The 25,802-nt window shown below is 37.5% G+C and overlaps 1 protein-coding gene across 2 annotated transcripts in view; it reads left to right on the top strand.

Annotated features, from left to right (window-relative positions):
- The window catches only part of kcnh1a (potassium voltage-gated channel, subfamily H (eag-related), member 1a), a 42,699-nt gene extending 24,929 nt beyond the window's left edge, over positions 1-17,770 (top strand). For both annotated transcript variants that reach the window (XM_067610594.1, XM_067610593.1), the window contains 4 exons: positions 5,264-5,463; positions 7,525-7,777; positions 11,909-12,105; positions 16,468-17,770. In XM_067610594.1, coding sequence (XP_067466695.1) covers positions 5,264-5,463; positions 7,525-7,777; positions 11,909-12,105; positions 16,468-17,340 — 1,523 coding nt within the window. In that variant the 3' untranslated portion in view covers positions 17,341-17,770. The remainder of the gene's footprint in view (positions 1-5,263; positions 5,464-7,524; positions 7,778-11,908; positions 12,106-16,467) is intronic.
- Positions 17,771-25,802: the final 8,032 nt, after the last annotated feature.

Genomic DNA, 25,802 nt, shown 5'->3' with positions numbered 1-25,802 from the left:
TGCACTTTTATTTCAACTACCATAGACCTCCGTTCCCAAAGGCACTTTCACCAACTGTTCTGTAGATGCCTTTAACAAAAAAATCACATGTGAAAACCCCTTTGAGCTTCAAAGCATGTGTGTATTTCTGTGAACACTTGAATACACTGGACGTTTTACACATTTCACAATATTGAAACCGACATGTGTTCAGTGACTTTTTACATGTGAGGTTATTTGATTTTAATTATGATGATTATTAATTGTGTGAATGGTGAATATGGCTGCATTTTGATGATAAAAATGTGTAATGAATGTTGCATAGTTAATTTATCATTCAATTTTAAACATCTGACATTTTCTTCCATTTTGTTAAAATAAAACCATTCAAATTTTAAAATAAAAAGAAAGAAATGTCAATTTTCCAGCATCTAGTGTCTCAGACTAAATAGCATTTCCGTTTTCACTTCATTAATCAGCATCACACAGAAGCACTTAGCAGTAGCGGTTGCTAGTAGAGGTTACTTCCTAACTTATTAATTGAACAAATATGCCAATTTAATCACCAAAGCTATTTGAAAGGCTGAAAAAATATAAGATGTGGGCAATGATTTGTTCACATTGTTGTGACCAGTGTTACAGAACAGTTTTAACAGTTAGTAAAACTGAAATAAACAAAATACACTGATACAGTATGCTGTGTGAATGTATGTGACATTCATACGATGTAAAAGTAAGTTCCACATTGTTTTTTAAAGACTTGTGTGTAGCTTCTACCATTCTGTCAGTTTCTTTTTCAGCGCCATCAAACTATTGTCAATTGCAGTCAGTCCACTTTAACACAGCATTGTGCAGTAAAGAAGGAGCTGTTATTCTTGCTTTCATTGGACTCATTACCTCAGTCTGCTGTGTCATGTTGTGCTGAATTATTGAGATTTACTGGAGCGTGATGCATCACACATAAGTTCTCGGTATTTCTGAAATGCCTCATAAAAACAAAACACAGCTGAAACAACAAATAAGAAGGCTATTCCTCAGAGATCACAGTTTAGTGGAGCATTTTAACAAGACTTGAGGCTTACTGGCAGTTTTAAGCTTGTAAAGAGGCCATATATGAGTGATAAATCCAAACAAAATGGACATCAAATATGTAAATATCTGAATAAGATTGGTAAAAATGGCATTAAAGGACCATTTTGCCAATTTTCAACCTTATCTCTAGCTATCTGAAATAGGGATATAGTATGAAAAATACTGCAGTTGTCACCGATGTTCTTTGTGTCTCTGGGGTGCAGCTGCAAAATCTGTTGTTTGACGTATACAGTGATGTAGTTGGGGGCACAGAAGAACTACAGGCCTTTAAGTGGTTCCTTCAAGGACGGTCAAATGTGGATCTCCCAAAACACTCCACTTACTATGTTACGCTAGCGAATGGGAAAATCAGACAACAGTGTGGAGGAGGAAGTGACCACCGGAGGCTTTGTAGCATTGGCCGGTGACCAGTGAGGATGGTCAGGAAAAATGGCAACAGGCTGAAAACTCTGCGTTTCAGCAAACTTTGTGGTGATTTGGTAAACCTGACTTTGTTTTCTGACAGAATATTATATCAGACTTTGACTCTGAATACATGACAGCGCATCAGCGACTGTGTTACCTGTAACTTTTGTTACTGCATCCGATTTTGATCACAATCCGGCGTCCGGCTCCTCATCACGATAAAAGAAACAGCCTTTAGTTGCAGTTTTCCACCGCTTTATCCACAATTATTTTCCAAACCAAGCTGAAATAGAGATGGCAGTCTGAGATATATATTGACTGTCCACCGGCAGCTCTGGAAGCATTCGGCTTGTGTATCGGTAAATTTGCATTGATCCACGTAACAGACTCCAATGCGCAATTTGTTTTATGATCCATGCACACTGATGATATAATGTTTTGTAAATGAAAATAAACCTCAGTAAAGAGATATAACTCACACACTTTGTCTCTGCTAACCGGCCACTTTGCTGGGAAACGTACACGCCGCCTTTCGTTCCGTAACACGCCATCAGTAGCAGATTTTATGGGACGTGTGCAATGCATTCTTGTTATTGTAGGATTCACCCTTAAGAGCGATATGGGGAATCTACAACCTTATTCTCAGTTTTTTCTACTCATATGGCACCAATTTCTTGTTATTGTAGGATTCACCCTTAAGAGCGATATGGGGAATCTACAACCTTATTCTCAGTTTTTTCTACTCATATGGCACCAATTTCAAAAATAACTGCACATTTCTTCTACATAGGTGACCTAGTTTTAAGAAATCATCACAGCGGTGAAGTTTCCCTTTAACAGCATGAATAATGTCTATTTATGTCACCTCTTCTGGTTTACCTGCACACAGAACTGTAGACCTAAATAACACTGACTGGATTGTTATTTTGTTAAGAAACCTGCCCCCACTAACTCACAGGAACCTGCTAAGAAGGAAACAGGTTTTCACAGCATGTCCTTCTTTCCGCATCTCGATATGAAACATTTATAAGGTATCTTCTGCTTGTGTGGCTCATAATGCAGTGTACAGCGCGGTGCCATTATGTGTGACTGCACGCGGAGGAGCAACACCTCGGAGCAATAACTGACACCGCCACATCAATTTAGCACAGCGCTCCCTCCGATCCCTCTGCAATCACTCTTCACCTCTGTTGTACTTTTTTCAGGCACGGTCTCAACCCTGAGACGAGAGTATGATTATCCCCTCACTCTCTCTCTACCTTTTTGCTGTTCAGGCTTATGAATACAATCTCAGGAGAACTGGCAAAAACTCATCTGCACACTTGTCTCTGTTTTACATTTTTCATTGTGAGATACAAGTCATCTTAAAAACCAGACAGCCTCAGGAGGATTCAGTTGTAGATGCAATCTACTGTAGTTCGTGGCTGTTCTCTATGAAATATGGATGCCCTGATACTGTTCTATTTTTACCGTCAGCACTGGATCGGTGCTGGCAGTAGAAGATCACAGTGTGACGAGGGACTGGGATGGGGGGGGGGGATGGCATGGGGAAGGGGGGGCGAGGGGGGGGGCACCATGCATATGTCTTGTTTCTATAGCAACTGTTGGCCTTGGGATTGAGTTTCTGACAACTGTCTTTTAACTACCTTCAAACAAGCCAGCTGTTGGATGCTGAGCAACACTGCGACAAAGTTGTGTACGTCAGCAAGTAAAGAGCGTTGTTGGGGACTAGATGAAGCTCCATTTTCCGCGGGGACCGATTGAATTTCCTTTGTCACAGCATTTTCTGCTTATCAGAGAAGTGAGCGTTGCCATCTGCGCTCAAGCTCGAGGTAGCCCTCAAAAGGAGACGAATGTCAAAACATCTTAGATTCAATCAGCTCAAACCTTTTTAAAAGCTTTCAGCTTCTTCTGATTTTGATGCCTGCAAATGTGCACTACTGAGAACATGTTACAAACAAAAACATATTAAGTGATAAAGCAAATTGCAGTATACTGCAGCGGTTGATAACCACGGCGGTACCATTAAGCGGTGGTGATGAAAAGATGAAAGTTGTGGTTATCCTCGCCCTTGGGGAGTTTTGATAGCTTTTTTTTATTAGTATTATTCCCTGTGCGGTTTTCCAACACTTTGATTGTGCGCAGTAAAAAATAAACAAACGCATCATACACAAACACATGCACAGGTTACTGTCATCATCTGAGGATAATTGAAATGTGTGGCTGGCATGTTTCCTCTCCGTCCCTTCTTGCAGGGCTAATTAGGGCTCGATTGCCAGGAGAACACTACACACACTGAGCAGACATCTGATGGCTTTGATCCACGCACACGCCAGCTGTTGCACCAGTTCAACCACCTCAGAGATGCACTGCTATATGCTTTCTTTTCCTTTTTTGTAATTCCTCTATCACAAGACAAGTTAGTAGGATGTAGCTACATGTGGATGGATGGTTACACACACTCATACTCGTGTTTTTTTTTCCCTTTTGGTGAGAGTTTTGCTGATTACATTTGGAGGGAATGATGAGTTGTAATTGTTAATTTCCCATGTGATTAATCAGGCTCATCCCATTAAACAATATTGTTGTAGTGCAAATTTGGTCTGATACATCATGTGATGTAATGTAGTGTATAAATCACCAGTGAGAGATGAGAACCTTGTACGACCAATGTGCTGGACCAATTTTTATGTCCACTCAGATTTTAAACCCACATTTGGAGATTTTAGTGTAAATTCAGCTTTAAAAATGTATGTTCTTTTAAATTAAAATTTTGCAAATGTTTATTTTTTAAATCTTGCAGTCAAAAGTTTGGACACACTTTCTCATTCAAGTGAATGTCCTTTTAAACCCAGAATCAATTTCTGGATATTTTTATATTTAATCTCAAAATTCTCCAACTTTCATCTTTCAAATTTCATGTCCTGTCATTTTTTGTGTCCCTAAAAATATTTTTTGGAGATTTCCATGTTCTTGTAAATACAGCGTTTCATGTTAAATCCTAAATTCTAATAGAGCTCTATGTGGCCTTGCTTTGGATATTGATGTCCTTTTAAATTCAGATTTTGGAAATGTTTGTTTTTTAAGACCCAGTCTTGGGGAAATTTATGCCCTCATAAACCAGGTATTGTTGATTTTTGTGTCCTTGTAAATCCAGCTTTTTAACCATGACTCTGAGATGTTTTCTGTCCTTGTAAACCAGGTTTTTGAGATTGGTATTGTCTCGTAAATCAATTTCTGGAGATTTTTGTGTTTAATCTCAACTTCAGAAAATTTAATATCTTGTCAAATCATTCTTTTGGGTCCTTTTTGTCCCCTCAAAAATTAAATTTTTCATTTCCTTGTAAGTGATGTATTAAACATTTATGTTTATGTTCATGTTAAATCCCACTACAGCATTGTGTCCTTGCTTTAATAAGCCTTTAATAAATCTTTCAAACCCCCACTGATCCACAGGATGAGCTGAGAAATGAATACAGATAATTTTCAGTAAAATCACTGACAGAAGGATTTTACTCAAAATTACACATTATTTGCATCTCTCACTCTTTTTAAATTTCTTTCCATATGATGTCAATACATTGAAACACCATAATAATATTAACAATTTGTAATTATTGTAATTATTTCTTGTGTGACTGAGTAAAGTTATAGTACATATTGGGGTAGTTCATATCTTATCTTCTGCAAACACCTTCATTTTCAAGACCAACACAGACTGTTTGGTGACGCTTCAGATTCTCAAAATTAAAACTTCTTCCTTTTCCTTGTCTCCGTCTTTCCTCAGCTCTTCTGTATGCCACCATCTTTGGTAACGTAACAACGATCTTCCAGCAGATGTACGCCAACACGAACCGTTACCATGAGATGCTGAACAGCGTCCGTGACTTCCTCAAGCTCTACCAGGTGCCCAAGGGCTTGAGCGAAAGAGTCATGGACTACATTGCCTCAACCTGGTCCATGTCACGGGGTATAGACACTGAAAAGGTACATAAATCTTTAGTATGTAAGTGCTTGTAAATGTCTCCTCAGTATTATTGTTTATTCTCCCCCTCTATTCACATTTTTTCTTGCCATAAGTTGATGAGAAGATTGTTACCACTCAGCTAGGGTCAGGGGATTGTTAGCTTAGCTTAGCATTAAGACTGCAAGCAGGGGGAAACAGCTAGCCTGGACTCAAGGAAGTCACTGCTCCCAGCCAAGAAATATTCCAGCACATAACCTCCTGTAAAACCACAATTTGTCATTTTTTACACTTCAGTTTAGACGTGCTGGTAGGCAGGTTTTCTTAGATGTGAACAGAGCCAGACTAGATGTTATTTCCTGTTTCCAGTGTTTATGCTAATCTAAGCAAAGCTAACCATCCCCTGGCCCTAACTTCATATTTAACGGAGAGATATGAGAGTGGTATCTATCTTCTCTGCAAGAAAGAAAACAAGCATTTTTCCTAAAAATGTCTAATTAATCCTCTAATGGGCCACTGAAAAGTTGCTTCATTCATTTGTTCCCAGTTTATCTTTTCATTGTTATTTTATTTTGTAAAAGTAATGAGGTGAGGTTTTTTTTTTTTTTGGAAAATGTGTCAGCCTATGAAAAGCAGACAGCCATCCTACTCATTCAGATGATGCTAAAATGATTTCAGCAAGTGGAAATCATGTATGAAAGCAGCTATATTCAACTGATGGTCTGGTTGATATTAAAGCCAGAAAGCATTTATATCACTTGTCGATTTGAATACAGCTTTCCTCAAATTAGATACTTAACATCTAACAAGTCAAGAATATTGTAATTATTAAACTTTTGCATCCAAGTAGTTAATCTAAATGATCAGACCGTGTTACTTATTGTGTTCCTCTTTAGGTGTTGAGCTTGCGCTGCATCTATATATCATTTATTTGTTTGGCTTAAGGCCACACTAAAGGGTCTAAAAATGGCACATAATCCCTCTCTGCTTGACATTCATCTTCAAAGAGATTTGTTTTAAAGGCAGAGCCCTGCGATGACCTGGCATCCTGTTGATTAGGTGTACTTGAACAACACGCTGCCACTCAGTGACACTCAGCAGAGAGGCGGCTGGACTCGGTCGGTAGCAGCGTCCATGTGACCTTCATGTGAAACTCCAACATGAAACAATGTTTATAGTGGAAAAACTGCATTCAGTACCGTCTGATAGATAGTTACTGAGAAACAAAGAAACTCTAAATGTGTTATCTGTAGTCTGAAAACACCTGCTATATTTTCTTTTTTTTTTGTGACAGTTAATTTGTTTTTTGAGAACAATAACCTGGAGGCAGATACTGTGGAAATTCATTTGAGACGTTCACACACAGTTCAACAAGTACCTACATGTAGCATAGATTTATAATAATGGGTATCACCAAATGTAAAACAGTCCTCAAATGATCTTATCTCATACATTTAAGTTCCTAATATTCATATTGAAAAAGTGACTACAGATAAAGGTCTACCAGGGTCTTTTCTGCACTTTCATTAAGTTTCCTTCTCCAGTCCTTTGATAAAACAATCCCAACTCAAGGTCCACTTAATAACTTTTTTTGTCCTTTTTCCTCTGACTGTAAGAACGTGACCTCATCACTGTTTGTTCACACTTGACCAAGTCTTGAATAAGGTTAAAATTTATTGAAGACTGTCCACCAGCTCATGAATTAAAATGTTTCACCTTTTCTCTATTTATTTAACCAAAAATAATATAATAATAATATTTTCTGTTTTTAATTTTATTTTCCTTCACAATTGTTGACATGCTATTTCAAAGTATGATCCACAACGCAAGGGACAGAATTTTGCTGGAGAAATACTCTCTCTCTATTTTTCAGATTTATTTGTCAGATTTAAGAATATCAGCTGTGGGATGCAGTGTTGAAAAACTCACCATGTAATTTTAGGGTAATTGTGGAATATAAATCCCTTCTCAGCTCCTTAAATCCCCCAAAATCCAAGAAGAATACCGAGGACATGTCCTTCAGTATAACCGGATGAAAAACAAATCAGTCAGACTTTTCATCTTTGCAAACTTTGCTTTTCCAGGTGTTGCAGATTTGTCCCAAGGACATGAGAGCAGATATTTGTGTTCATCTCAACCGGAAGGTTTTTAAAGAGCACCCGGCTTTCCGACTGGCCAGCGACGGGTGTCTCAGAGCGCTTGCCATGGAGTTTCAGACCATCCACTGTGCGCCTGGCGACCTAATCTACCACGCTGGCGAAAGTGTGGACAGCCTCTGTTTTGTGGTGTCAGGATCGCTGGAGGTCATTCAAGATGATGAGGTGGTTGCCATTTTAGGTGAGTTGAGCACTTTTATTCAAACAACCCTGAAACTCCTGAAAGTATTGTATTGTCTAAACAAGAGTTTACAGTTAATGTGGGTACGTGCTTTTGATTTAATATGTTTCACTGGGACTTTAAGTCACAGTGAAACATATTTTTAGTCTATGCAGTGTCACAAAATGAGAAAAAAAAATCCCCATTGCAACTTCCCAGAGCCCAAGATGACATCTTCAACAAAGATATTCAGTTTACAATGATAGAGACAAAGAAGAGCAACAAATCTTTGCATTTGAGAGACTGGAACTAGAGAATATTCAGAGTTTTTTCAGTATTTTGGCTTGAAAAATAACTGAAATAATTATTCAATTATTCAATTAATTATTTTTCTGTCAGTTGACTCATTGATTAATCGACTAATTGTGTCAGCTCTAATCAGAGGATTGATATAATGAATAATGGAATTAATCACTTCAGTTTATTTCATCAAAGAGGCAGTAAAGGCTTCTCATCCCCCAACTGTCGAAGGACCTGTCCCAGATCTGCTCTAATTTTTCAGAATACAAAGTTATGGTATGTGTGTATAAAAGATTGGTCTCTTAAAATACAACTGAAACCAAAAATACAAGATGCAGATTTGCTGTTATCTTGCCCCTAACTGAATTTGTCATCTGAGAGTCACATCAACACCAAAAGGATGGGCATCGATGACAGCAGACAGGCCTTTCAGACAAACGGGCCTCCAGCACTGTTGTAAGAAAACATTTTTGCATCATAGTACAACATTTAGTTTGTTAGAAGACTTTTTTAAAATCCTCCTTTTTTTTTTCTTTCTGTGCAGCAGCACTTTCTAAAATGTTTCTGACTGCAGTGAAAGCTGAGCCCTTTGGGGATCGTCATCTGCTGAGTCATGAACTCAGGATCTGGACAAACACAGATACCCGATCCTCAAAGAAACATTTTGAATATGCTCTGGCCAACTTGATCTTAGTTTCAGTCTTAAGGAAACTCTTCAGAATGGCTCATGAATTTTTCAATCGTGGTCTGTATATAAAACCCTCATATGTCAGTATTAAACACAAGCCTGGCCAAAAAGATGTATACATAGTTACTACATTTTTATATTCTGATAGTTTTTATAACACAAATCAACACTTTGTTTTTGCAATACACACAAAATATTACAAAACACAGACAATGATACAATAAAACTCCCATATCTCATTATAAAGTCTTATTATAAAACTTTCTGGCTGAGCCTTGGGTGGTGTTTCAGCATTTGTGCGACTTCGGTTTAGTGTTTTTCTGTCTGAGGAGAATGAGCTGTCAAACAAGTGTTGTACAGAGGGCCACAAGCAAAAGGTCAGGATCAATATCTGTGACAAATGAAAACAAAAACTATTAACATATGGCTGTGGGTGCTCAGTTCTCACCTGCATCATAGGCAATTTTCATCTATTTGTGGAACAAGTTTCACTAATTTGTCCAGCCACTCTTCCATCGCACCTTGATGTCTAAGAAATGAGTCTACCATATTTTTTATCTTTATCTTTGTCACCTTTATCAAGATGCAAAAGAGAGGATCTTTTTCTTTACTTATGCTGGTTAGATTAAATCCCAGCAGAGTATTTGCTTTTTAAAACCTCATCCATTAATTTGCTGAATAATTGATTCAGTGAGTAATGGATGGCGTGTTCTAGCAACCCCAGTGAAACCGTCTTGGCTGTTTTCCGTCAATAACCAGCTATAAGTTCCTTCTTCCAACAAGTAATATACTGCCAGGCTGATACCATTGACCCAGATGGAGCCCCAAGTGATAAACAAAACACTACTATGAATCGCATTCTCATTAACATCCTAATGGCACTGTGGAGGAGAAACAACATGTAAAGTATACCTGCGAGATGTTACATCTCGTCTAATTCTCAGACTAATCTTAATGGCCAAATACTGTGCAACAGCTCTAAATGTCATTTATCACTGTAACTCATCTGTGTATCAGTGATAGGTTTATTGATGCTTTTGAAACTTCAATGCTTTTTTTCTTTTTCTTTTGTAGGCTGCATTTTATACAACTTGTCATCAAGTGTTTCAAAGAACTAATCAGATGTTTCAGACACATAAATTCAAATTCATGAATATTTGCTGCATTCATCATGTATGAGAAGCTGTTGATTTGGATGCAAATTGTGTTGAGTCATTATATACTTAATGGGGTTTTTTTGTTGTTGTTTTATGGCCATGTTGAGCTTTTCAGACTTTAAATAGCGCTCTCGATGACTCACCGCCGTGGTCAGCTCTGACTGTGCTGCACAAGTGTCAACACGTTGAGCACTTACAAATACTTAAATTATCTAATGTGCTACAGACTTTTTATACCAGGTGGCAAAATGTCGTAAAAACTGTATAAATATTGTCCCGGTCAACAGGTTAACCACCATTCAGTGTGCAACCCATATTTAGCTGCAGGTAACTGTGTGCTATGTCATCTTTTAAAGGACCAGTGTGTAAGATTTTGGGAGACTTATTGGCAGAAATTGAATATAATATTCATATGTTTTATTAGTGTATAATCACCTGAAACCAAGAATTGTTGTGTTTTGTTACCTTAGAATGAGCCCTTTATATCTACATAGGAAGCGGGTCCTCTTCCACGGAGCCCACCATGTTGCACCGCCATGTTTCTACTGTATCCCAGGACGGACAAACCAAACACTGGCTTTAGAGAGGGCCTTTCGCATTTTTTGCGAGTTTTGTGACCACCATAGGTTCTCCTACACGCTTGGAAGGGGAGGGGTTGAGGGGAGGGGTATTTGGTCGGTTGCATTCTGCAACCTCACCTCTAGATGCCACTAAATCCTACAGACTGGTCCTTTAATTCTGATATTACACTCTGAGGTGCCCTGATGTAAAAAAAAAAAAAAGTAGGATTTGGACAGAGAAACATATTTACCCCTTCATCTAGTCTGTTATTACTTGAATTTAAGGATGCAATTCTCTTTAAAACTACGAGCAAACAGAGCGTAATGGTGTGTGGGGCAAAATCAAGTGATTACATGGTTGATAAAAAATTACCAGTATCACTTTTTAACAAGGCATCCTTTATAAAAGGGTTAATAAGGTGTAACTACTGGCTTTATTAGTGGTAAAAAGATAGGTTTTCAAGTCCATCTTTATACAACACACATGCCCATGTAGAGTTTTGTTGTTACTCCTGTCCATACTGGCAGTGAAGAGATCTCTTCTCAAAGCACTTTCAATTTAAGTGATGGCGGACAAAATATACAGTCCTTATTCTGTGTAAAAATAACTTCTAAAGTTCAGCTGAGGTTCATATGAGGCTGCAGCAGTCTGAGTTAAAAGTTACAGCCTTTTACTACAAAACTCCCTCTTTGTGCTTTAAAGACTGTTTGCTGTGTTTGAGACTCAGCAGAAGGACGATGACATAAAGAGTGACACTTGATTTGACTGACTAACATTACTAAAACCTCATTTTGACTTTGGCTGAACTTCTGAGTGCATTTTTGGACAGGAGGAGGACTGCGGATGTTGTCCTCCATCACTTACATTGAAATATGTTTTTCTTTGAGGTCAGTATGGACCAATTACAGCGAACAATAACTCTCTCACTTTACATATGGGCATGTGAGTATTACCTTAAGACAGACTTGAAATAACGCAAACCTGTTATGTTAATAATTAATTTACTAAGCCATTATTAAGATCTACTTTTGGGTTGCAAGACTGAAAAATCTCTTTGACTGGATCGACAACTTGGACACCTATTTCTAGACCAAAATGTTGGTAAATATTTGGAAGAAAATACATTTATTGACAACTTATTTATTAGAAAGTGAGAAAGCTATGAGTATCTATTAATAGATTAACAGTATTTACAATTGTTATTATCAATTAGAAAGGATTAACACCTGCAAGTAGGATTTCACAACCAAATTTGATCTATAAAGGGCATCTGACTAATCTATGGAAGCAGAAAATGATGTATTGATGAATAAAGCCATTAGTTACAACTTACAAACCCCTTTATAAAAGATGCCTTGTTAGAAATTGTTCCCAAATTAACTTTTCTTTACCGTGACGAGCAAACATTTAGAAAACACAGGCTTAATTTCAGCCTTCCCTCTGCAGGTAAGGGAGATGTATTTGGGGATGTTTTCTGGAAAGAGGTGACTCTTGCTCAAGCCTGCGCCAACGTCCGAGCTCTGACCTACTGCGACCTCCACGTCATCAAACGCGATGCTTTGCAGAAGGTGCTGGAGTTCTACACAGCGTTCTCCAACCACTTCTCAAGAAACCTGCTGCTCACTTACAACCTGCGTAAGAGGGTGAGTGACTCCTCAAGCACCAAAGGAAAAAAAAGTTACAGTGAACTCAAATAGACATGCAGTCAGATTTGGGTTCACAGACTTTATGCAACACTTTTATGTTGGAAATGTTCAGATATCAGCTCCCTCACTTCCACAACAGCTACATACGTAGAGCTTGTTAGAAAATATTGAACTGTAGATGCAGAGTAGGAGTTTCTGGCACAACTTCACCTACTTCCAAGGTGCACGGAGAAGGGAAAAAAGTCCAGAGATCAGACCTCTAGCAACACTTATAGTATAAAGAACAACTTTAATAGCTAGAAAATATTGAACTGCATGAATTGTGTCCTTTAAGTGTACACAATATTTAAAAAAAGAAAATATTTAAAGCACATAATTTCTTGCATTACCATTTTCTTGACAATCACGAAAATGGCTAAAAAGAAAAGAAAAGGAAGTAAAAAATTATGACAATATTTATAATTATACAATATAGTTTAATCAACACCTCTATAACAGTTTCAACACAAACCATAACCTTAATGAAGGTTGTATTTATTGCAGGGCTGTTGTATTAGACTGACATAATTACAGTTCTAGGTGTACCTAATACGCTGGCAGCTGATTATATAGTCTGTTCTATGAAATGAAGAAATTAATTTTGTTTGTAAATTATGCCTAAATCTAGTTTAAAGTTATAAACCTTAAACTTTTCATGAAGTCATATCTGATTTTCAGCATTTTTCAGCAATAGCCATTTAATATACAGTAAAATTTCATAAGAAAATAAAGGTTTTAAACTTTCTCTTTTCCAGATGGTTTGTCTGCTTCTTGAAATATGATTAATTAGATTTTCATCTACCACTGACCTGTTACTCTTCCTCTAGGCCATTATCTTTAATAAGAGCTTTTACTTAATGTGGACACCTTGCACTTTTTATTATGGTGACAATTTATAATTACTGTGGTGTTTTTGCACTGTGCTCCCCAGAGATCACGTAGTAATAATGGTGAGCAAGTACAGTAATGGCTTTTCTCTCTACAGTTGCAGTTTTTTGTTCAACACTGCTCATGTTAAAGAGATAGTTTGATTTTGGGAAATAGGCTGAGAGGTATATGCAAAGATTGACATTACTCTCATGTTTGTCAGTTAATTGTGGAGCTACAACCAGGAGATTGTTAGCTTAGCTTAGCACAAAGACAACAGGGGGAAACAGCTAGTCTGGCTCTGTCCGAAGGTAACAAAATCTACCCATCAGCGTCTCTAAAGCTGGGGCTCTACTTGAATATCTTTGCATGATTCTACAGTTCAAAAAAACTCTATTTATCTTATATTGGCTCTTTATGCAGCCCCTCAGTTCAGCCTCTGTCTGAAACTGGCTGTTATACAAACAGTTAACAAACAGTAGTGGTAGGATTTCATTTTCTTGTTCTCGTTCTTTACTCAGAATGGAAACTTCTCAAAGACATCAGTACATGTTTGAGCCTGAAAAAGATCCACAATACGTGAGTGGACAACATGAGAAAGCCGTGGAACAACCTTAGCTAAAAAGACTACAAACAGCCATTTGTAGGAGTACGCAAATAATCTGACGTCAGTTCAATGTGGAAGTAGAGGTAGCATTGCAAACAGAGCATTCAGAGCAGGCTGAAGCCCTCGCTTTGGACTTTCAGGGAGCATTTTTACATGCGTTCACCTCAAGTTTTGGAACTTTGACGGAGTTTAACATCAATATCCAACATTATAACAGTAGATAAATAACAGAAAATCACAAAAAGCATGATATGACCCCTTTAACTATCCTTTTTTTTTCTTTCTTCTTTATCATTCCCTACTGCTTTTGCTGCTAACATAAATATTTAGCACATAATTCCTTTAGAAAATGTCCTCTTGCTTCATTTAGAGCAGGAGTTTCCATAATATCAGATTGACGCCTCCTACAGTCAGAGCTCAAACATATTAAACAGCTAAACAACACAAAAAACACAGTTCCATTAAATTGTCACCATATATTAAAGCCACTCTCACATCCTTCATTCAGAAATGAACGGCTGTGATCAACAACACAAGTGTAGCTACCAATCATTACCTCATTCATAAAAAGGTTAGCCTGTCCAAGAGAGTGCAACTGAGATTGAATTGCCTGCATATGAAGAGGCAATTTCATCTGCTGCATTGAACTAACCATTCACCAGGGTCCTATACTTTCTGAAAGTATACGGCAGGGAAATCCTGAGATGGATTGAATAAAAAGCCAAAAGCTGCCTTCAAATAGAGCTCAGGAGGTTGTGTGTCTGACTTGGGAAATCCAGCACACGATACGTTCGGCTTTCAAGTGGTGTAAGTTGCGAGAACATGGGTGCTTAGAGACGTAGAAATGCATGTTTTCAGAAATGATAGATTGAGAGATTTTGTGCTTATTGTAATTCAGCCTCATGCTCAGGAAAGGCAAAAGAGTAGATGATAAAAAATGTATTTAAAAAAACTTTCACCAACCTGGGCTTGGACTTTTTTTTTTTTTTTTTTTAAAGCGTCAGTGCATGTCACAGTGCCCGAACTTGGAGCTATCACAAAATTTCCGTTTAAATACTTTTCTCCTGAACACAGAAAAAACGACCTCATTAGCTTTTTTTTTCCAGACACTCTCTGTTCCTGTAGCCAGACAAGGTACTTTCTCATAGATGGAAAATATGAAACATGATGCCTTTCTGTTCATATTCTTTCAGTTAAAGAAATAAATATTTTGGCAAATACGCTTATTGGCTTTCTTGTTGCAAGTTAGATGAGAAGATTGATACCACTCTCATGTCTGCATGCTACATATGAAGCTATAACCAGCAGCCAGTTAGTTTGTTAATGAACTTCACAGGTGCTGGTATGCAGATTGTGTTTTCTTTAATGTCACTCTGTTTACATCTAAAATTGTACTGGATTGTAAAGTTTGAACAATGGCTCAAAAAAGGAACAACTACTTTTGAAGACCATGTGATATGGTTGAAAGCTCCAGAAAAGGCTAGTAAGTGGGATTGTTTTGTCAAACTACTACTTCCAAGTTGAACATATACTTTCATACTTAATAATCAATTATTTTGTTATCTTTCAACAACTGTATCATGTAATCATGGGAGCTGTAGTTGAATGCTAACAAGATAAAATAAAAAGTGTATTTAACCTTTAAAGGACAGGTTCACAATTTTTTAAGTCTGTCTTAAAACAATAGTTAGGTGCCCAAATGAACATTGAAACATGTTTTTCTTGCTGTAATCATTCCTCCTGTTCATACTGACCATTAGAAGATCCCCTCAAAATGCACTTATAATGTAAGTGATGGGGGACAAAATCCACAGTCCTCGTTTTGAGCAAAAATTTATTTAAAGGTTTATCCGAAGATAATAAGAGGCTTCAGCCATCAGAGTTAGTCAAATAAAGGGGATATCTTCCACAGTTAGTCGTCTTAGTAAAAAGATCCCTCTTTGTGTCTCGACGGAGAGGGTTTTCCTGCTCAGCTGCAGTGGAAGGATTGTAACAAAAAGAGGGAATTTGGCATTATAGAGAGAGAAACTTTCAAAGACATTGACTTGATTTGACCAATTTGGACGACTGAAGCCTCATATTAGCTTCAAATAAACTTGAATACATTTTTCTACAGTAAAAGGACTGTGGATTTTGTCCCCCATCACTTACAATGAATGTGCATTATGAAGAGATCTCTTCTTCTTCTGGTTTATTTCAATGTGATGTATTTCCCATAAGTGGCCATTGTGGCTCTATGGGTCATGCTAATTTTGCACTCACCAGCTCTGTTATAGAGATTCAGGGAAACAAGGACAGTGGACAAATGAACCAGAGGAATGATTACAACAAGAAAAACATGTCGATATTCATTTGGGCACCTGACCTGACTTGAAATATTGCGAACCTATCCTCAACTACAGTCTGATTGGGAAGAGACAAGATCAAGTTACAGACATCATGTTGCATACAAACAACATCAATCCAAGATACAGAAGGAAAACTCTAAAGCTAAAATTGGCAACACAAATGCTTAAAACAGTTGTCTATTAGCAGCTGCATGATAAGCTAACAGTGTGTTGTCACCCACTGACGCCAGAGGCATGATATGAACTTTCCCTCTGTGTCGTGGGAGTAGCCTCTTTGAGGTGACATTTACAAAGCACGCACAATTTGAAACACATCCTAGACAATCCTCCTCATATAAAATGTACAATCAATAAGCCAGACAAACCTGACCATGTAAATAGATTATAATCTGGTGTTATGCTATTATTTGTTCACCTCAGGAGACTAAACTGACTCAACGCAGATGCATTACAATATCATGTATTTGTGAATCATAAGAACTTTAAATTCTCTTGTAGATCGTCTTCCGAAAGATCAGTGATGTGAAACGAGAGGAGGAGGAGCGACAAAGACGTAAAAATGAAGCCCCTCTGAACTTGCCACCAGATCATCCGGTACGAAAACTCTTCCAGCGCTTTCGACAGCAGAAGGAAGCCCGCCTGGGGTCGGACAAGCCAGAGCTAGATGAACATGACATCGAGAAGGGATCGGTGTTCGTGGACATGCCTATAGCTAACACAGCCATTACCACCACCAGCATTGTCACGGTAACAGAAAGCCCAGCAACACCCTCATCTTCCACTCCTTCATCTTCAACACCCCCCAACTGTACGCCTAAAGACAAGGCGAAGCTGCAGGTGCCGTCTCCAATTTCCCTCGTGGGATGTCGAGTTGCTGCTGAGCCAGTCAAAGTGAAAGGCTGGGGTCGCTTCAAAGAGTCCGTGGCCAAAGCTGACAACTGGAACAAAGTGTCAAAAGCCGAATCCATGGAGACTTTGCCTGAACGGACCAAGGGGCACGAATCACAGATGTCTCTAAAGAAGACAGACTCATGTGACAGCGGTATCACCAAAAGTGACCTGCGATTGGACAAAGTTGGTGACTTGCGCTTGACCCCGCAGGACCGCAGTCCGGTCCAGCCTCCCGAGACCCGACACCCCTTCTACCCCATCCCAGAGCAAACGCTTCAGGCTTCACTTCAGGAGCTCAAGCTGGAGCTGAAGGACGACCTCAAGAGCCTAAATGTTCGAATGTCTGGGCTGGAGGCGCAACTCACTGAGGCGCTTCAACTCCTCAAAGTGAGGAAATCAGCTGCTGGATCTCCGCAGCATCTCTTTGACATTTCTAGACCTGCTTCACCTGAACTGGACAAAGAAGACATCTTCTCTTGAAACATGGAAGACTCATCAGGCAACAGTTTACTGTGATCTCAGCTGGAATCCAGTAATATCCAGATTACTTGGATAGCTGAGGCTGCACTGGGTGCACCATTTAGATTAGGCAACAGTGGTGGTCTTTAAGACTCACCAGCCTTTATCCCAGGTGTTCCCGTTGGTTAACAATGGAACATCACGCTGAGAAGCCGAGGTTGTAGCCCAGATTTTGGTGTCAAACAGTCATGGCATTGAACGCTTGGAGGTTACCTGACAGCCGTATGTTTGTATATAAGCTTGACTTATTTTTCCAGTGCACTATAATGGAAAAATATCTCAAGTGGTTTGATTTTATCTCAAATCAAACTCATAATAGAGTTTGAGAGCCTCAACAGAAGAACTTAATTGTATCTCTGTTGGAAGGCTTCATTAAAAACAGCATGACCCACTGGTTTGTTATTGAATCATTTGTATAAGACTCTTTGCATGTCACATAAAATAGACACGTGCCTCAAATTGCAGATGGTGCATATTTAATTAATTGAGGCCACATAACCAGATATTTGCATTGTTTCTTAGTGACAGTGAAAAAGGACAGTCTTTCACAGATGTTGGAACAGTCTCAGAGTAATTTCCTCAAGCAATTGATGAACTGTTCTTATTGTATCAACTGCCAGGATCATTATGAATTATACAACAGATAACTCCAGCCAAGCAATCTGATTTTCAAAGACATCTTTCAGCAGAACTCATAATTTCCATAAGCCATGGATAGATGTGCTTGATGCAAAATGAAAGTTATCCATCTTTCCTGCTGTGTAGTATTTGTCATATATAAACACTACAGCCACATACACAATACATACACTGCATGAAAGCCATGTATAATTACCTTATTTTAAAACCCATGAGCACAGTAAAGAATGATTTTTTGCATATTATTTCCATAATAAAACATACTTTTTGTAGAATCCATGGACTTTCCAAGCCAATGGACTTTAGACCAGTTTTTAGTAATGATTTTTTTGCCTTTAATGGCTGCAGAGGAACGTTTTTACATTTGTTACATTGGTTTGCCTGCATGATTTACTGTGTCGGTCTGTCTTCACTTTAAAATATCATCATCATCATCATCATGACATGAGATACAAGTTGACTATTAATAAGGAGCGAACACCAAATATATGAAACTCTTAGTAAGTTTTCAATGTTTGCAATGCAGACGATCTCTGTCAGGAAGTAATTTCTATTTGCTTCCAGCTTCCACAAATTTAAACACATGTTCCCTAAAGGCACCTTCAGACTGGAAGATATCTGTATACTAGTAGATATAGTATATATCCAATGCTCTAAAACTTCTGAGTCATCTCATTATGGAAAAAAGGGAGAATTATTATAAAGAACTAAATTACAGAACACCACTTTGCAAAAACAATGTACACAATTTCATGTAATTTTTACATAAAAATGTTTTTTGTTAAATTTTTTTATCAATATTTTTTATTATTTTATTAGTTTCCCAAAATGGTATTATTATTTATTCTGTCTTATTTCCTCTAATCAAAAGCTTCCCTCTAATGAACTTAAATACACCAGATTGAAGCAGAGTGATCCAGTCAAAATGAATAAAACACATTTAGAAACAAGTAGACATTGAGTACGGTTTGGTGAATTCTATGAATTTCTCTTTTAATTGTATTTTTTTGTTTGTTTGTTTGTTTGGGGTTTTTTTTGTAGGAAAACGTCATTCACAGAGCAACAACTTACAACATTACAAAACAGATATAAAACTCTTTAAGCCGAAGATTGTTTCAGAGATACATACCCACAATTAAGGATATTTAAATAAATACTGAAACTGTATATGTCCTTGTTGACCCATGGCTAAATTAGACTGATTGAAGGAATCACTGTCAATTTCAAAGTTTTATTTCCTAAATTATTTTAATAAAAATAAATCTGTGAAAATGAATCATTGCACTGTATAAGAAAAGAAAAAACAGATGTCAGTACAGGTGACAGGAGGAGTGGGGGCAGAGTGAGAAAACCGAGGGAGGAAAATGTGCATTTAGAGTATTTTTGCGGTGATTGAAATTCATTTTTATTCATTCATCACAGAACCTGCTAAGTCCACGGAAAAAGACAAATCAAACATTAAGTAAAGCAGAGCCACGAGTTCTGGTATCAAGCAATAATGATGCATATTTAATTATTATGGTGGAATGTAGAGCTAAAACATCATCTGTTGATGCTCTTTAAAACTATGAATAATGAAATAAAGTTGAACAAAATATTCAGCAAATATGATTTCTTTTTTTTTGAAACAAACTTTTTGCAGTTTTACAGACTGGTTAGTTTATGCAGATTAAATTCATTGCAATCAGCAGTAATAGTGTAAAATACTGCTGATAGTAACACTAGTCATAGTTGTATTTCTAAAGCAAATAATTGTTTAACTGTGGACGAGAAATCAAATGTGGTTTTGAGGCGACTTCTGATAAAAGCGGGTCTGGTCTGCTTGAAAGTATCTTTAGTATACGGTAAAAGTGTTCTTGTACATGGCAAAAAATAACCATTGTTCTATATTATTCATTATTTATATGGATAATTTATGTTCCTCACATAACTTCTCTCTTATCAAGAGACAAGCTGAGAGGGACACTGTAAAGAAGAGAAAGATGCTGAGGTTTTTTCTCCCGCATACTCTATATCCCCCCATCTCCATCAAAAATTCAGCTTACTAAAAATAAATGGGCCTGTCATCACAGAAGTGAGAACTCATTTGGGTGAGAGCCAGTGTTTGGGGGTTTTTATGGGTCTATTTTCACAAAGAAGTTTGATCTTAGAGAGGAAAAAGCTCTAATATTTACTTGCTATCAGAGAATTCATGAAGCTGACACTCACACACAAGTGACGAGATCAGAAATCAAAACGAGGCAAAAAGAGGGTAAAATTTTAGTTGAAACAGGGTTCTTTGTGCATCTTCCAGCAAAATGCAGCTGAATCAGGCGCTTCTCAGCTTGAGGACGGCAAACTTCCAGAGGAAAATGATGCAAGATCAGAGACTCTAACATACACTGAAGAAGAAGGTGCAAACTTAATAGTCCCATGCTCCCTTTTTAACGACATTTTTCAGCCATTGGTGCAATCTACTTGGTCTCTCACCAGAGACCTTGAAGACCTCAAAAAGAAAGAAATTAGATTTTTCTGGCATTATCAATCTCTCTGAATACTGGAGAGGGAAGCTCATTCCACGTGGCCTGAGGATCAACAAAACACCTTTCTTTGGCTCAGAAGACAAATGAAAATGGGAAAGAAATGGGAACAGATTTTGAACAAATGCTCCTTAGATCTATTGCTTCTGATCATTGAAAAAACAAAAGCAGAAAAAGAAAAAGCGACCATTGAAATTAAGACACTTGAAGAAGAACTGATGGGCAAGGTCAATCAAGAGACTTTTTATTGAATCACAAAAAAGATCTCTGAATCCCCATCCTCATTCTCCACACAGACCTCCAAGCCTACAAAATGAGAAAATATGAGTGTGACACAAAAGATACTGCAGAGGGCAAAGTCTATGACTGGCAGGAAGAAATTCTCCAGCAGACGACCCTCTAATTTCTCCAAAGCGAAAGACCCAAGGTTTTCCACCACCAGCGTGAGAGAGTCATCAGACGGGAGCAACGTAGAGGTTTTTTTTACAACCACCCAAAACAAACCAAAGAAGCCGCGCCACGATGGGGCACAAGAGGACACCACAGGTCCCACCATCATCCACCGCTTTTAGCGTAACAGGAAGACAGTGATCTCTGATGTGAGTCTCTCTCAAGATGAAAGATCGGTGCTGAGTAAGAGTCTTAGCTTTTCCCCAACTAACAATATCGACCCATTTAAACTAAAAGTTGATGCATTAAATTTTTTAAGACTGATGCATCTCAAACACTTGTTCTCTACCAGGTCAAGTGTCCTATCTAGCTAAGTTGCTGATACTAACATCAATAGAGAAGCAACTCCCTTTAAAAAGAAATCCTCGTTCTTCATCCAATCTGAATCCCACCATACTCACCTACCGCAAATTGGTGGAAAAAGATTCAGCTGAAATAAACCAGATTTCACATGATGTTAAAAGGAATGTAAATTAATCTGAATTAAAAGCTCCGAGCAATCTAGGAATCTAGGACAGAGATCATCACTCGGCCAGCTGATAAAGGCGGGTCGGTTGTGGTTATGGGTTCTGAGCAATACAGTTCTAGCATGAGAAGTCAACTATCTGAGGCGTATAACTCTTAAGTCAAACCCTACTGACAACTTCAAGAATCAAATTTATGAATATATTGACTCTGCTTTCAAAAGGGGTTTGATAACAGAAAAAGATAAAGACTTCCTGCTTGTTGATTGCCCTGTATGTCCTGTCTTTTATAGCCTGCCCAAAGTACATAAATCCACTGTCAATCCTCCCCTCTGCCTGATTGTGTCTTACTGAGCCTCTGTCACAATTTGTTGACTCTTTTCACTAAGAAATTTGTTTCAAGCCTCCCTTCCTTCCTTCCTTGGCGACACTGTTGATATACTAAATATTATTAAAGAGTTCAAATATGAACAAGCTGATATCCTGGTACCTTTTTGATGCGCAGAGCCCGTATATATGCATACTTCATGAAATAGGTCTTGATGTTCTCATCCATTACCTCAACAAACATCCAGATGGGATTTTGCCTCTTAATGAATTCCTACTTACACTGTCAGAAATGATTTTTCACCACAAACTTCTTTAAGTATTTGGATTCCTATTACTTGCAATCCCGTCACACAGCTATGGGTATTGCTGGTCTTGATATGCTTGTCTTGTTGTAGGTCTATGGGAAGAGAAATTCATTCATAACCAACTCCAAAATACATTTTTGTCCAAGATTGCTTTGTGGAAAAGATACATTGATTGTCATTTGAAGAGGTGATAGAGCAGAACTGTCTGATTTCCTGAAATACATAAATTTTACTATCTTTCCATCACCATGGAACAGCATGAAACCTTTGCCCTAACTCTTTACAAGAGAAACAACAGCACTATTGAGACTACAATCTATTGTAACCATCTAAAACAACTTATTCGCAACATTACTATTGGTCAGTTCTTGAGATTGCACAGAAACTGCAGTTCTGTTACAGATTTCCAGTCTAAAGCTGTTGAAATGAAAGAACGTTTCCACCCTACGTGTCGCCCTACATCATATATCTCTTCGGCCTACATACTGAGAGGGAATCCCTGTTAGTAAAGAAAACTAGAGCTACCACTACTTCCTCACAGATCAGTTTCTCTACTGAGTACTCTCCTCTGGCAGGCAGGGTCAAAAATATTATCTTTAAATATTGGAATATCCTCAAAGGTGACCCATCTCTAAATAATATCAACTCTGCCTCCCCTGATCACATTTCAACATTGCCTGAGTCTGAAAGACAGACTGATTCATTCTGACACTACAAAACCACCAAACACTGTCTCCTGGCTGTCTAATAAGCCTACAGGTTCTTCCGCTGTGGCAACTGTGCACGTTGTTCCAGCTCATTGGACACCAAGTACTTTATACATCTACGTCATGGGAAAAAATACTCCATTAAATCCTTCATTAATTGCAGTAGAACACATGTTGTCTATATGCTGAAATGTCCATGTGGTCTGGTATATCTGAACATAAGACTGCAATACATACACAAAACATGGATCATGCTATTGCTCGCTATTATGCAAAGGCTAACCATGTCTGATATTGGATTCACACTCTAAATACAGTGGAGCTCTTTGGCATAAATGAAGAACTGAATTTGTCATGTTTCCTCTAATTTGTCACACTTGACGGATGTTAGTACCTTTACATTTTTGTACTTTTATCTTTGTAACTTTAAGAGAGGTTTGTGTTCTTTCGTTCTTTTGTTTCTGACATAGTGCTAGCCCTTTGGCATGAATGAAGAACAGAATATGTCATGTTTCCTCTGATTTGTCACACATGACGGATGCTAATACTTGTACCTTTATCTTTGTAACATTAAGAGAGGTCTTCTGGTTCTGACATGGTGTTAGGGGTGTGGCGCTTGGACACTGACTGTGGCAACTCCCACCCAATAGATCTGAAACCTTGTTCAACCAATTATCCAATGACAATTGTACACCTGGTCTAGGTTGACTATATATGTCGTTTGCCTGATGTCTCTGTCCACTTTGACTCTGATGAAGACACAGTAGTGTTGAAACATTAGTCTGTTTGCACAATTAAAGGCTGTGAATTAATCGGTGTGCTCCAGGGCAAAATTTTGTCACTCTAGTAAAAAAAAAAAAGCGATCTACAAATGATGTAGATTTACACTTATGCAGGCACAGTGTACGTATGATTAGCTTCTCTATCTAAGCAATGATGTAAATCTTTTTTTTTAAAACTATAAACAAATTTGGAAAGAGTTATTACATTTTTAATAACAGATACTGTATTGCTTAAGAACTATGCTAAAAAAGTCTTTACTGTAATTCAGTGGTGATATTAAATTTAACTTTAGAATTGTCTCGGAAAAGGGAAACGCTCAGTACATTACATACATACTTAACTGGATTTACAGGTAATTGTTTGAAAATTTCAATTTTTAGAACAACTTGAAGTAGTAAGGTCAGGCCAGTAAATGTAGTTATTCTACTGTAAGAACGTGTAGAAAGTAAGTCAAAGCTTTTGACTCTCCTTGAACACAGGTGCAGATTGTGAGCTTTTGTCTGGATTAATGTGTGACAGCTCAAGATTGAATTTTAAGTCACGTTATGTGGAGGGCAAAGGTGTAAATCTTCAAATGTTACACAACAATTTAACCCCAGCTAGTTGAAATAAATAAGAACTTTTAGACTTACTCTGACAGCATTTATCATTTTAATTATTTCCTTCAAGAGATTGTATTTACATTGTGGGAAATTTTAAGTTTTCCTCGATGTTTCTTGTGGTGGAATATTTTTATTTTAGCCACAAAAAACTGCTGATTCATATCACCAGTGACCAAGATGAATGACAGAATCAGTCACATTTGTAGAGTGTAAACTTTCATTTTGGATGACACAAGTTCTGAATCCTTAACTCTGCTCTTATTTGTTGGAGACATTGTATTCTCTCAGTATGTGTTATATTTGCACTGTAAATTCATATTTTCAACCATCTTTTAGTTTGCCTTTTTAGTTTCTCTGGATACATGATCCAGATTGGACTGATTTTTCTTAATAAATCAATGAAAAGATCAAATTTGGCATTCTGGTACATTGACGGCACCTTTAAGCGTACTTTCTCACGGGGCTTAATATTTTACCACCATAAATATACGGCACTAAAACAGGATGAAGGTGCACCTTAAAATTCTGAGACAAGATCCTTGAAGCAACTTGTAGTTTTTTGCTGTAACATTTATAAACAAAGATCCAAGCAGTTAATATGGAAAACCTTAAGATACCAAGTGAAAAGGACTTTTGCAGTACTGCACTGCCACTTCATTACATTTACTGAAGTATTATTATTAGTCTTTCAGGTAACACTTTATTTTACAGATCCTTTAATTTTATACTAATTTCCTGGAAATTTCCTGAGTAACTTGTAGGCATTTAATGGTTAATTTTTAGGAAATTTTGCAAAAAGAATGGTGCAATAAAGTACAAATCATAAGAATAATGGGGAAAAAAGGGTTACGTTGGTACTGCTCATTATGTTTGGTTTCATGTGTACATAGTTGTTAATTTACAAAAATTCTTAAGATTCTTAATTCTTTAACAGACAGCAAATACTTATTTTCCAGTGTGTAGTTCTGTCTGTCAAACTACATAATGAGGTTGTTTATTTTACAGATCTCTTACGTTCCTACTAATTTCCAGAACATTTTTTCAATAATTTCCTAAAAGTGGCTGCTGTTAATTCTTGGGACATTCTTCTATGTAAGGTTTATATCTGGTAGTATACAGGAAATGTGTTCATTATAGTGTTTTCAAGAAAGAATCTTAAATGTTAACACAGATCACTTTTGACAAACAAAACTACACACTGAAAAGTATTTTCTGTATGTTTCTGTAGAATTGTGAGGAAACTAATTTATTAATATTTTTTGTAAATTAACAACTACATATAAATCCAAATATATTGAGTCAGCACTTACCAACTAAACCAAATTTAAACCAACACTTTTTAAAAAATAATTTGTACCAAATGGCACCACCCTTTGTGCAACATGTCCTAAAATTAACCGCTAAATACGTGCAAATACTCCAGGATATTAGTATAAAATTAAAGCTGTAAAATAGTGTTACCAACGTTCATTACCTTTGACTGCTACAGAGAAGCATGCAGCACTGTGCCTTCATACTGGCCCATACTCCTCATGCTTGAGAAAAGCTGTAGTAAATATCCAAATTAGTGTTGCTCCATTGAAACAATTTGAACACAGAACTATTTTTGTGGTCAGCTCCAGAA

The sequence above is a fragment of the Thunnus thynnus genome, chromosome 14 (genome assembly GCF_963924715.1).
Source record: "Thunnus thynnus chromosome 14, fThuThy2.1, whole genome shotgun sequence".
NCBI lineage: Eukaryota > Metazoa > Chordata > Actinopteri > Scombriformes > Scombridae > Thunnus > Thunnus thynnus.
The sequence above is the reverse complement of the archived record's forward strand: the minus strand, read 5'-3'. Positions and strand labels throughout refer to the sequence as shown.